Consider the following 14,420-nt stretch of genomic DNA (forward strand, 5'->3'; position numbering starts at 1 on the left):
ATCCTTCTGTTTGGCCATTGGAGCTACAGTCAGTCTCACTTCTGGATTTCACCCACAATCTAATGGTCAAGCGGAGAGAGCCAACCAGAAGATGGAGTCCACGCTGCGTTGTCTTGTCTCCTCTGATCCCACCTCTTGGTCATCTCAATTACCCTGGGTTGAGTATGCCCATAATACCCTTCCTTCATCTGCCACTGGGATGTCCCCCTTCCAATGCCTTTACGGATACCAACCTCCTTTGTTTCCTTCTCAGGAGAGGGATCTCTCGGTTCCCTCTGTCCAGACCCATATTCGTCGTTGCCACCGGACCTGGCATCGGGCCAGGAAGGCTCTCCTTAGAGTTTCTGACCGGTATCAGATACAGGCGAACCGTCGCCGTATTCCTGCCCCAGCTTATACGGTTGGAGATAAGGTTTGGTTGGCTACACGGGATCTTCCTCTACGGACGGAGTCAAGGAAGTTGTCACCTAAGTTCATTGGTCCGTTTGTAGTGGAGAGAATCATAAATCCTGTGGTGGTTCGACTCAAGTTGCCTGCAACACTTAGAGTGCATCCCACTTTTCATGTCTCCTGTCTCAAGCCGGTTCACCTCAGTCCTCTGTTGCCTCCTCCTCCTCGTCCTCCTCCTCCTCGGATGATCGGAGGTGGTCCTGTCTACACGGTGCGCCGCATCATGGACTCCAGACGGCGGGGTCGAGGGTACCAGTTTCTAGTGGACTGGGAAGGATATGGTCCAGAGGAGAGGAGTTGGATTCCTCGGCGACAGATTCTGGATGACGACCTGATTCGTGACTTCTACCGCCTCCATCCTGGCGCTCCAGGTAGTCCGCCCGGTGGCGTTCGTCGGAGGGGGGGTACTGTCACGAATCCCGCTTCCTGAGTCTGGGTTTGCCTGTGTGTCTGTCCTGGAGTGTGTTTCAGGTGTCCTGGAACGCACCCTGTCTGGTTGCCGGGCGAATTAGCTCATTGGGAGATTGATTTCACCCGCACCTGTTTCCCGTCAGTAATCTGCACACCTGTCCTGATCATCATCTCTACCCTTCAAAAGCTCTGACCTGACTTCCATTCCCTGCCGGATCGTTAGCCATGAACAGTATGTTGTGCCTGAGTACCAGACTCCAGTTGGATAGAATTTGTTTTGTTGTTTTCATTTACGTATTGCTTGCCTTGAACTTACCTCCGTTTGTTTTGTCTTCAGTTACTCACCTGGATCATTCACTCCATTCTCGCCTGGTTGACAGAGGATTCTGCTACTACATTGGATTCACCTATTTCCTCTCATCTACTCACCACCGCTGCCCGCTACGCCATCTGGATATATCTACCTTTTCACATTTCACTGTAAATAAATACTCACCTTCTTCCTACGCTCCTTGTCCTGGTCTGCTTCTGGGTTCGATCTTGAAAGATCGTGACAAGGAGAGAGATACTCAACAACAACAAAAACACCCTTTTGAGAAAAAGTAACACATACTCTCTCCACCAAATACACACACAGGTGCAAAAGACATAGCCCAGCTCATCCAGTGGGAAAAATAACCATGGAGACAGAAAAAAAACATCCATTGCATTGTGCCCTTTTAAACTGTCAACTAATGATTTAGGATGAGTCTGGGGCACATGTCGCCCTTTCTTCAAGCTAGGTCCCATCACTTCGGAGAGCGGGAGTGAGGAAAGTGGAGCAGTGTGGGAACGCAGTGAAAAGAAATCCATATTTACGCCTGGAAACATCCGTCCGTTCCGTCGCTCGGAATTCATCTGCAGTCAAAAGCAAAATGTCACACCTTTCATCTACCCGCCCTCTGCCGCCGCTTAATTGCACAGGAGGAACCTGGAGTGATCGAAGGGAATGTGGCGTAGGAACAGGGGTTACGGGTCTAGGAAGGGCAGCGGGGGTTGGCCAGGGATGGTGGCAGATAGCAACAAGACAGTAAAGCAATAAAACTGATAAATGATGCCAAACTTCTCAGATGCTAGATGTCCCCCCACCCACACTTCCACCCCCCTCCACTACCTCCATCAGAAACACAACTATCCACTACAGCAGTCGTTCCCTCCCTGGGGTGCTCAGCGCCTCCTATTGAGCACCAGTCTGTTTACAGAGCAACACTTCCCATCGGCTTTTGGGTCAATGGGATTATATTTCTTATAAAGCAGGATGGAGGACTGAGCGAAGTGGAGGAGGTGGGGCTGGAAGGAGGGGAGGGGACGGCTTGTGTTTGTAGAGGGGACTTGAGTGGCAGGGCATGGGTTGGGTTGGGTTGGGGGATTTAAGAGAAGGAAAAGCCCATGCACAGAACAGAGATGGGATGGGCAGTGGTTTGTATTGATCTCCTGTCTGTCTTGCTGTCAGAGGATCAGTCCCAGACAGAGAGCTGGCGTTCGTCATTTAGCCAACGTGAGGATGAGAGAGCACAGTCTGAGGATATGGAAATACACAGCAACTATTCAATAGAACCTTTTCGCTTACATGCAGATTGTGTGTCAATGTTTGAAGGTAATTCAGTAAATGGCTTACGCAAGCCACTAATTACTACGTGTATAATGTTGTGTATTGGTCTTGCAACAAGGAAGAGGAGAGGAGAGGAGAGGAGAGAAGAGAGAGAGAGAGAGAGAGAGAGAGAGAGAGAGAGAGAGAGAGAGATGTTGAGTCCTTTTACAAGGACTATGGAAAAACAAAGACACTCCCAGCAGAGCCAGAGTGTACAATATATTTGAGAGAGAGAGAGAAAGAGAGTATTTGTGTGTGTGTGTGCATTTTTGTTTTTGTTTTTGTTTTGGCATAGTTAATAATTAAGCAGAAAAGATCTGTGCCCATTTGAAAAAGATTAGCCATTACTCAAATGAGGTTGAAAACACATATGGGAGGAGGGTGAGAAAAAAGGGGATGCTTGCCAAACATTAGATGGAATATGCTTACTTCAACAATGCTTGTTGAATATATTTGCATATTTAGACAAATCAAATGCAGGAGCTTCAAAAGTTACTGATTCCTAAACTGCCAATTTGAATTTTCTCTTACTGAGTTCTAACAGATTCAAATCACATTGGGAGGGATGTGTACGTGAAATAGAGCTGTTAGTATTCAATTGGGATTACGTTGTCTTGTTATGCCTGTCACTAAATGGACTGAAGACAGTTGGGCCTATGATTTTAAATACCATATTGAACTGGTTTTGCTCCCAATGCCTTCTTACTTGACCAGGCTTTCCTCCCTGGATCAGCACTGATCGTTTGGAAGTTGTGGGTTTTAGTCATTTTGATGTGTGTTGTCTAAACCCATTTCCTGAGCAAGGTTTCCTCTCCTTGTCCCCTCGGCAGGCAGTGACACAAATGTATTCATACAGCACAGCGCTATTGATTTCTCTTTGGAGGGGGAATTATTCCATGCTGAGCACAAATAATCTTTAAACCAGGCGTTTATTCACACTCTCACTCCAAGTGCACCGCCGTGGATGCTTTTAATCGCTCCGTAATTTGAGAAGGGTGATGCACTGGCATGCTCTGTCAAGTTAAAGCCTCCCTATCTTTAGTCCTCCTCTTCTCGCCCTCTTGAAAACACGCGCAGGTCTGCAAACACACACACACACACACACACACACACACACACACACACACACAGAATAAATGAGATTAACGTCAAGGACTTTTCCCCTCTGCTGAGAATTCTAACATTTGTTAGAGGAGAATTACAAACACACAGGCAGCCATGCACCTGGACTGTTCAGAGTTCTCCCCCAACCCCCTCTTCCCCCTCATCCTTTTATTATCCCTTTTTCAAAGTGGCACCAAGTGTAATCCCCCTTAATGGACGTTTAATATTTATACTTATAGCATAATCGCTTAAACATTCATTTACGGGGCCATATTTGGTTGTTCTCGGGCCCTGACAGCCTATTCATCAAAAAGGTAACGTGCAGAACCTTGCGCCCCCTGCGGCAATCAATCAGCACGCTCCTCTCTCTCCTCTCCCCACTTTACCGCCATCCCCAGAGATAGGTCTCAGGCCAAAATGAATCACACGCTGAAGTTTACATAATCCCCCTCTCCTCCCGCCTCCTCCTCCACCCATTAGCCCATGTTTGAGAACCTTTACCTTTTACAGACTATTCCGATGGCTTGAAAGGATTCATCAAAATAGTTCATTCACAGAGACCTATGCATTTATACGACTTCTGCACAGCCATAATATGATATGTAAAATGGCGAATTTGCATACAATCATTGGATCACAATCCTTGTTGATTAGACAATTTAGCATTTCTTCTATACTGGAATGAAGCATTCAATGTGTACCTGGCGGACCATTAAACATGACTGACTGGAAAGTTACATTAAAGGGTAGTATAGATAGATAGGGTTTAGACACAGGAAAGACTGAACGTTTCCTCAAAATTGAATGCTTAGTCATTGGTAAGTGGCAGGTAATGGCAGACTGACTGAAACTGTTCGCGCTAAGTTGAAATTCATAGACAAAACAAAATACATGTTGTTTTTAAACTCTTGTTTCACATGAACTACATGTTCACTCATTACATGGTTCTCCAATAGAACATGTTCCCGCAAATGAATACTTAGGCATTTAGATTGATATTGTCGTGTCTTTGGCATCATTAAATTGAAGACTGTTATTTTATCAAATCAATTCTTTGAAATGATTATTACGTGATTAAACTAATCATGTAAATGTAATTAACTAGGAAGTCGGGGCACCAAGGAAAATCTTCAGATTACAGAGTTATAATTTTCCTAATATAACTCTTCAGATATTTTTATATCTGATCAATTAGTCTTCTAATTAATGAATTATTCTTTACCTCACGTTAGTCTCATTCCGAACGTCGTAAATCGTTGGTTATCTGCACGAGCCCAGCCTTTACTATGAATCATTCATACATCAATTGTCTTAATCATTTATTTACTAACTAAATAATCACAGAAATGCATAAACAAACAAACAAACAGTAGATATGGTTACAAGGAAATGATAGGGGAGGTTCCCTAGTGGTCTAAGCCGATATGACGGCTTGGTGGACAAACGGAAGTGGGTGTGGACTGAGAAGGGCGGGAATTACAAGAGTCACTACACAGTTGATAATTATTAATTGAAATGCTAATCCTTTGCACATGAACGCTCACTCATTCGGGAATCATTGCAATCAATATATATTTACGCTCAGTGTGTCGTCAGAGATCTCTGTTGGAATCGTCCGTCTTTCTGTTGTAAAGTTCATACAAACTTCTCTCTCCTTACCCTGAAGTATTTCGTGGTTAGAATGGATACTTCAGAGTCCCATTCCGAAATGTTCTTATAGAATAGATGTTTCAGCGGTTGTCGGTCTTCGCATTCCATGGTACATAATTCCTAGCTGCAGACTAGTAATTAGTATCGAAGATTTGCTCTTATTCTGTCGGTATCGATATTTTCAGAGTTTCAACAACCATTACAACCTTAGCTTCTACTGAGGTTTTTTTGTGGTCTCTACTCAACCTTCGCCCCCTCAGCTGACCGAGGTAGGCATGGTCTGAAGAGGATTCCTTCAGGTGGGGGTTTTATTCGGAACAGTAGAAAAGGGCTGTCCCATGATGCCAGATCAATGTCTGTGCTCATGGGGGTGGGCCTATGACCTAATTAAACTTTGAAGGGAATACGATTCTCTCACATTAATGGTTCAACATCACCTTACATCATTTCACAAATAGTTTCATCTTTACTCATTCATTTTATACAATAATTAGATGCAAACCTCCTGTATAAACAGAGTTATGGTAATGTGACCGTTTTGTCTTTCCTGAGGTCACAATCATAAAACAAAACGGACCGGGTCATAGCTGGCTTCTTCACCGACCGTTTACACATTCTCCAAAACATGGATATTGTTCAGTTCTCAAGTTCTGTGATGTAGAAGAAGTTCCTTTGTTCTACTGTGAAACCCTCTCTCTCTCTATACTGCCTGGCCCTGAGGAGAGTCTCCTCATGGAATTTACGACCTGAGATAACAGAACCTGGGTGTAGGGGGAAGAGAGAGTTGGTGAGAGAGAGAGGGGGAGGGTACTCGCTATACCCAAAGAGGGCCATGTCATGACAATATGAATTTGACGTTTAAAAAACATATAGATGAGCCGGTTAAGAAGCTAAGATTTAAAGTTGGCTTTTTCTATAGAAACAGATTGTGCCTTTCTCTAAGCAGTAGGAAGCAGATTATTCAGTCAACCTTTTTATCTGTTCTTGATTATGGTGATGTTATTCTCACCACCAAAGTGCCCTTCGTTTTGTTACAGGTGACAGTTTTGATACTCATCACTGCATCCTGTATCAAAAGGTTGTCTGGACTTCGCTAAAGACCCGTAGAACTCTACATTACTCCCTTTTTGTGGGCCCTACATCATAAACTTCCGTCTTATCTAACTTTGCTGTTGAAGTATAGACACTTGAGTTGCCTAACCCATTCACAGGATTGGTTAACTCTTGAGGTTCCTATGGTATTTTAGTTTTAATGCACCGTATTGCTTGAACAAAATTACAAATACATTTAATCTTGATGTTCTGGTGCCTTTCGAGCAATTTAAAGTATTGACCGGAGACTTATTGGTCGAGGAATGTAACTGTTCTTCTGGGTGATGTTTTATTTGTGCTTCCCATGACTGTGTTTTTGTTTTGTAATGTATGTATGCATATACAGTACCAGTCAAGAGTTTGGACACACCTACTCATTCAAGGGTTTTTCTTTATTTTTACTATTTTCTACATTGTAGACTTCAAAACTATGAAATAACAGATATGGAATCCTGTAGTAACCAAAAAAGTGTTAAACAAATCAAAATATATTTTATATTTGAGATACTTCAAAGTAGCCACCCTTTGCCTTGATGACACCTTTGCACACTCTTGGCATTCTCTCAACCAGCTTTACCTGTAATGCGTTTCCAACAGTCTTGAAGGAGTTCCCACATATGCTGAGCACATGTTGGCTGCTTTCCTTCATTCTGCGGTCCAACTCATCCCAAACCATTTCAATTGGGTTGAGGTTGGGTGATTGTGGAGGCCAGTTCATCTGCAGCACTTTGTCACTCTCCTTCTTGGTCAGATAGCCCTTACACAGCCTGGAGGTGTGTTGGATCATTGCCCTGTTGAAAAACAAATGATAGTCCCCACTAAGCGCAAACCAGGTTTGATGGCGTATCGCTGCAGAATGCTGTGGTAGCCATGCTGGTTAAGTGTGCCTTGAATTCTAAATAAATCACTGACAGTGTCACCAGCCAAGCACCCCCACACCATCACACATCCTCCTCCATGCTTCACGGTGGGAACCACACATGCGGAGATCATCCGTTCACCTACTCTGCGTCTCACAAAGACACAGTGGTTGGAACCAAAATGTTCACATTTGGACTCAGACAAATGGACAGATTATTGAAAAAGGAAATGCCTGACAAACTAGTCTGACATTCCAGATATACTATAGATGGATGTGACTGCTAGTATCAGTCTTGGATATGGTGCATCAGGGATGGGGCAAGATACAAGTTTGGCATAGACAGCAAACGATGTCTGGAAGCCCGGTAGACAGTGAGTCAGGAGTCTGAGTGCCTCAGTCACCCTCTTTGTCTCCCTCTCTCTCTGTCTGCTTCTTTCTCTCTCTTTGTTCTTTATTTCACTCTTATTATTATCTATCCTGATGCCTAGTTACTTTACCCTGCCTTCTAGTATATATCTACCTCAAATACCTCGTACCCCTGCATATTGATCGGGTGCTGGTACTCCCTGCATATAGCGCCATTCTTGTGTACTTTATTTAATTCCTTTTCTGTTACTATTTTCTTTTTCAACTCTGCATTGTTGGGAAAGGCTCATAAGCAAGCATTTCTCAGTAAAGTCTACAGCAGTTGTATTCAGCGCATGTGACAAATAAAATGTGAATTGATCTCTCTCTCCCTCTCTCTCTCCTTCTCTCTCATTACCTTTCTCTCTCTCTCTCAATCTCAATCTATATTTTATTCCCAACATGTGTACTGTGCATTGTGTAGAACATTCCATAGCAATTTGCCATCAACCAAGCAGAGCACGTGATTGTCTTTCTTCAAAGATTGATATACAGTAGGTGTGTTAATGTCAATAAGAAATGGTTCCATATACAGAACAATGATATTTCAGAAACTTTGGGCTTCTATGCATGAGTAATAATAGTGTAATATGCAGTTCTTCAGTCACGGATGAACCCCAGCGACAAAGATAAAAGACAATCTAGGCATAAACTATAACAGTTACTGTGACCGACTATTGGATTTTCACTGCATCTTGTCGAATGTTTATTGTGTCTTCAGCTCTTATCCGGTTATGGTTTTTAGTTTTGGGTGTGTAAGTTTAAAGAGGACTTTGAATGTAAATAGTATGACTAATACGATTAGGTTAAGATTTTTTTTATTAACATATCCCACTTACACAAACACAATTACCAAGATGCATTTAACATTGTGACTCTAGTCCTTATGGCCGAAGGTTGCTGTGTGTCCTATGTTCACAGCAGTGGAGGCTGCTGAGGGGAGGATGGATAGTAATAATGGCTGGAATGGAGCAGATGGAATGGCATTAAACACATGGAAACCATGTGTTTGATGTATTTGATACCATTCCACCAATTCCGCTTCAGCCTTTACCACAAGCCCGACCTCCCCAATTAAGGTGCCACCAACCTCCTGTGATTCACAGTTATTGTTATTGACCATAACATGAAATTCAGAGGAAATTTTCACAGTACTGTATAAAATCTGTGCAAGAATAAATGTTAATTTCTGATATTGAAAGGTCAAAGGGGTAGGTGTGGTTTATTGTCAAATTACAACACAGAAGCAGCGGTGCATTTCTGAAAGCATTGCGACCTTGGTAAAGCAAGTTCCGTTTGTCCATAAGGCTGACCATTCAAACTGTAAGTGCATGTTTGGCGCCATCTGGTGAAGTCTGAAATCTGGCAGCACTATTACAGTAGTCAGCAGCGGTCCAATTACACCAGCACATCTCACAGCATTTAGTGTGTCCCAAACGGCACCTTATTCCATTTATAGTGCCCTACTTTTGACCAGGGCCCATAGGGATCTGTTCAAAAGTAGTTCACTATATAGGGAATAGGCTGCCAATTGGGATGCACCCTTAGATAATTACATGGGTTTCCAAAGCACACATTTGTAGCTCTTGTTCATTCAGTTGTCATTCCCAGCCACCAATAACCAGCAGACGTTTTGGACATCCAGTATCCACTGGGTTTCTCAATTGATGCTGAGTAATTATTGCCCCGCTCAGTTTTTACATTAAAAGAAGGGTGTGTTTCTTTTTCCATTGACAAATGTGAGTGAGGGAGAGGCTTGTGAAGCCGGGGTGTGTCAAAGGATGTGTCACGATGTATTGTTGTGATAGGGTGGTACCTGGCTGTGAGGAATCTGTTACAGGTCAGTACATGCACATGTACAGATGCAGAACCCACATCTTTTCCAGACCTGCAGTGACAGCAGCAGCAATGTTTTCAATTTGTTCTCCCTCATCATGTCAGAGCACAAAACACATTACTCCGGAATGTGCTATGAGTATTGTAGCACTGGCTGTATGGATAGCATTTGTTACAACAGTCTCATTGGCACAAATCCCTTACACTTTATTTTGCATCTAAAATATCTCCCATAGTATTAGATGTAATAGAACCAGCAGTAGCCAGTAGAACACCAGCAAATACAGGAAAAGTCTGAACTATTACATTGGTATGCAGTATTCCCTGTTCTTCGTTCAAAAGAATGCCTCATTTTCTGTGTTCCGTGCCACACCTGTGTTTGTGCACGAACACGCAAAAGTGTAATCAGAGTAGGTGTGACTTCAGCCAATTCCTCCTCTCCTCCACCAGTCTGGGGAAACACGAATCTACTCTACTCTGCCTGACACAACTGGAGTTTTCTGAACTTAGAAGGTGAATATCTTTACATTGTCTTCATCATAATTCACATCTTCTGCCTGCTACAATATTTAGCAAGTGATGCATTGGGATCAGAATGGTTTGTTTGCTACCTTGCCTAGACTTTTAGCAACATGCATCTGCCTGCAAACCGTTCTGACGTTCGAGTTTGAAAGGGAAGATTAAAGAGATTTTTAATGAATGTTATTTTGATTGTGTTGGCAAAGCTACTCTCATGAGAGAAATATTATGTATTCAGCTGTCATTATCTTTACACTCCAGACGTACTCTGTTTCCACACATCTAAATATCACTAGACAGCTTTTTTCCTCTCTAACTCACTCAGACCAGCCAAGATGCCAGAGAACGCAGAGGCCGTTTCAGCCACTCTAACCACCAACAGGAACTGTACTATAGAGCTCACCAATGTCACCACCGGTTACTGTCTCATCAACCCCAAGTATGTTGGCATTCAATACTCTAATCTCCTTACATTACATACAGTATACCACTATGGAAAATAAATGAATTAGCCAAATAACAAACCAGCTGTCCATCCCCAGATTGTTATTTGTCTGTTACTTTTCGGTGGAATTTCTCAGAGTAAATATATTTTATGACAGGCTTCTCTTGGATGGGTGGTTTTCATGTGTAACGTGGCTTTGAGTACATCCACCTATCCATCATGAAGTGACACAATGTGGCTCATTGCACACTGCACGCTGGCTCACTCTGTGTTGCTTACGAATCCATAGCAGCTCTCACACTCCATCCATCAGCACAGAGTGGCTGGACAGGAAGAAAGAAACAGTGAAACGACTAAAAGTAGAGGGACAGTGACCGTAGAAGTTAAAACGTGTATTTTCACACAACTTTAAGTCCAGTAGTAAGGTTTAGCATTTTATCAGCAACATGAATGTTCAGCTAATTCATTTGAACTTTAATGACACCTCATTCCCGTTACTAACCCCCCCAGGGTGTATATGTCCAGTGGTTACTGCTACCACCCACCCCAGCCCACCGTCCGCCCCGCCAAGACAGAGGTGTGCTCCTTCACCAAGGATGACGACACAGCCACGGGCGCCGTGGGGGTCCTGACCTACGACCTTTTCCACATGCAGAGCCGCGTGTGCTCAGAACGCATGGCCATCATGTTCTCTGTGCCCTACGACTACAACTTCTACAAGAACTGGCTGGGGGTGGGCGTCTTCGACGTGGCACGCGCCTGCGACAAGCAACTGTACAACCACATGTACAATGAGAAGGACTTCAGCAAGTTTGTCCGATCAGAGGCCAGTGGGTCAGGAGTGGTGTACAAGGCCCAACACGTAGACCTGAGGGCCACCATGTCCAATGTTGGGAAGTCCATCATTAAGGTGGAGCTCTATGATCAAATGGGGCACAAATAAGGGTAGACAAACTGGTAGCTGAGCCCTTTTACCAACTCACAGCAGGGAAAGAGTTTATATTTACACATAATCATGTACTAAATATAATAATGAACGAATCAACCAACTTAGCTGGTTAATGTTATCCAATTAATAAATCTTTATCAACTGGAAGATATTACTGTCTAATTGTTCACAATACTTGATTCGGTGTCTTTTTCTGCACCTGTACATGTTTGTTTAAATAAAACATTCAACAATGAATTGGTGTATGTTTTAGTGATGACCTTTAACCTACTTACACACCTGATCTACTGAACGGTTTCATGTATCATTAATATTTGCCATTAAGAATAAATGATTGTACATTGAATTTCCTAGAACTGTCAGTGTTTAATGAATCATAAAAGGACTTTATACTAGCCATAATACAATAATCCCATGTGATTCAGTGACTATTGGCTCAGAAATTATCATTATCCTGTCAGGATTTATATGGTTATTGGTCTCTTGCCTTGTCCATCGTCCTGTAGAACTGCACCATATAAGAGATGACCATAGCTTCAGGGGTGCATGTATTTACTTGTTCAGCTTATTCAGTGCCTCTTTTGCACAATTCCATTGCAACAAATTACCCAATTCCTCCAAGTCAGTCAAGCATCCAGTCACACATGTTTGTACATGTTTGTACATCATGAGAAACGGAGTATACTGCAGAGTGACTGCTCCCTGCTTACATAATGGGCCTTTATCCACCAGGAACCATCTATTGTTCTGGTCTGCCAGCTCCAACCCAGATTAGGGTGTGGTACTGACTCGTTCCCACAGAGCTAGACAACATAATGTTGGCTATAGACATTATACTGTACTTTAGTATGAGCTCCAAGATGTATTGGTGGCAGTGTGTGCCACACGGTACATGTGTGTGTGGGAGGAGGGTGTTTTTTTGTTGGGGGGGGGGGGTTCTGAGGGTGTTTGACAGGGTAGTGAAACTGTTTCCTGGTTTGAAAAAAAAGGTCCCTCCTTTCAGGTGCATTTTTACTAAACTAAACTCTAGAGCTGAGAGAACACGCTGAGAGTCTTTTACAGGTAAGATATTACTCCTTTTCATGACCACTTTGAGTATTACTGGAATAAGTAGTACTAGAGGTTGTATAGAAATTGTAAGGGTGACAGTATTCCACCTACATTTGATCACTTTCCAAGATCTATTTTTAACACAAATCGTATTTCCATTTGGTTCTCCCCCGGTAACCATTGGTATGATGACAATTTAGAGATTCATTACTGGGCATATGTGAATCTATTAGTGCAGTTTACATGTGGGACATCCGTTTGATTTGTAACCGTTTCCCTGCAAATGAAAGTGGAGATGATTTTCTCCAGGTTTCGCCTCTCTAAACTGGTTATTGCACGGTTACTTAGTAGTGTAATTAAAGAGCCAGGCTTCCTAATGAGCCGAGCAGAGTGAGCAGCCATTCTGTTATTGTTGAGAACTGCCTTGAAATCTTCCTTATTACACACAGGCTCTCAGGCTTTTCTTACATCTCCCATTCTAAACTGGCTATTTAATACCTGTGTGTGTCATCAGGCAAACGGCCAACAGAGGAGAAGAAATTGCTGTTGAAATTTGAAAAAACTGTTCTCTACTGTATTTGATTCCGAGAAAAACCTCTTGACACTGAGCAGGGCATGTCGTAATAAGAGTGAAGCTTTTCAGAGGGACACTTACAGTAACTGTATTCTACAGTACATTTTTGGACGGAATTGGATCAGATACGAATACAGATCCTCTTGGCATTCCAGGGGGTCAACCACACATGTATTTCTGCACAGCAGTCTAACTGAAAGGCTTAACCCTGCTAGTCTCTGTATTATAGAACTAAAGAGGTACATATCAGAACCACTCCAAAATGGCAGAGTCAGCCGAGGCCGTGGTAGCTAACCTGAGCAGCAGGAGGAATGTCACCATTGAGATCACCAATCTCACAAACAACTACTGTCTCATCAACCCAAAGTGAGTACACACCTCACCAAGCTACTGTTATTGTCACACTGTACATTCAAGGAAATGATGAAAGTGTAACGTTGTGCGTGTGTCCTCACTAGGGTATTCCTGGAGAGTGGGGATACCTACCACCCTCCCCAGCCCACAGTGCGCCCCCTAAAGACCGAAGTCTGCACGTTCAGCAAATCAAGCGCCAAGGCAACGGGCAGCTATGGCGTTCTGACCTATGACCTCTTTGAGAAGTCCCGGAACGACTACATCGAGACGGTGGCCCTCATGTTCGGTGTGCCCTGGGACTACAACATCTACAAGAACTGGTTCGCCGTGGGCATCTCCAACAAGGGCCGAGCCTGTGATGCGTCACTGTATAAAGAGATGTACAACGAAAAGACCCAGAAAGGTTTCATAAGAGAAGAAGCCAATGGCTCAGGGATCACCTATGAAGGGAACTACCTGGACATCAAGGCCACCATGTCCCCCATGGGCAGGGCCATCATGAAGGTGGAGGTATGGGACAAGCTGTTCACTCCCAGCCAGCAGACCCACTAAGGGGAACATCCAGCCTCCACCCTCTCCACCAGCACTACAGTATACCTCTGCTGTGTTGTACCTCTGTAACCAATCCATCCACCAATAGATATTACTATTCTGCCGTACTGCTACTGTTTGTATGTTTTGTTGCTGACATGTCTGAATTTCAAGACAACACCTTTCAGTAAATCTGCTTAAGATCACAGTTTAGTTTGCTTATGAATCCAGGCAGAAGCGATATCTGCTCTTTTCTGTAGAAGTCACTGTTCTGTTCATCTCTCAGTAGCATCCTCTTTCAACTGGCATCTTCTCTAGAAATGTAAATCAAACAATGACTCACCAGAGGACGAGGGTGCATAGCTTACTTAACAACACATGGCCAGGAGCTGTCTCTGTCTGTATCTTCTTATGGCATTACTAGTCTATGAAATAAATGTTGTTGTTTTGCTAAAGCTATTTGTGTATGATGAGTTTCTCTCTATTGATTGAGCCTGGAAATATTATGCAACAGTGCCCCTGAAGGAAAATTATACTGGCCTTTAATGGATAGTTAAT

The 14,420-nt window shown here is 43.2% G+C and overlaps 2 protein-coding genes across 2 annotated transcripts; both read left to right on the plus strand.

Annotated features, from left to right (window-relative positions):
* The first annotated feature begins 10,294 nt into the window (after window positions 1-10,294).
* Window positions 10,295-11,347, plus strand: LOC120033970 (bryoporin-like). Its single transcript, XM_038980370.1, has 2 exons — window positions 10,295-10,398; window positions 10,915-11,347. Exons 1-2 carry the CDS (start codon window positions 10,295-10,297, stop codon window positions 11,345-11,347), a joined length of 537 nt encoding a protein of 178 aa, XP_038836298.1.
* Window positions 11,348-13,222: 1,875 nt separating this feature from the next.
* Window positions 13,223-14,193, plus strand: LOC120034117 (DELTA-stichotoxin-Hcr4a-like). The gene is made up of 2 exons (XM_038980557.1): window positions 13,223-13,343; window positions 13,436-14,193. The coding sequence occupies exons 1-2, from the start codon at window positions 13,240-13,242 to the stop codon at window positions 13,881-13,883; spliced, it is 552 nt and encodes a 183-aa protein (XP_038836485.1). The 5' UTR covers window positions 13,223-13,239; the 3' UTR covers window positions 13,884-14,193.
* The last annotated feature ends 227 nt before the right edge of the window (window positions 14,194-14,420 follow it).

Source organism: Salvelinus namaycush, chromosome 41 (genome assembly GCF_016432855.1).
Source record: "Salvelinus namaycush isolate Seneca chromosome 41, SaNama_1.0, whole genome shotgun sequence".
Taxonomy (NCBI): Eukaryota; Metazoa; Chordata; class Actinopteri; order Salmoniformes; family Salmonidae; genus Salvelinus; species Salvelinus namaycush.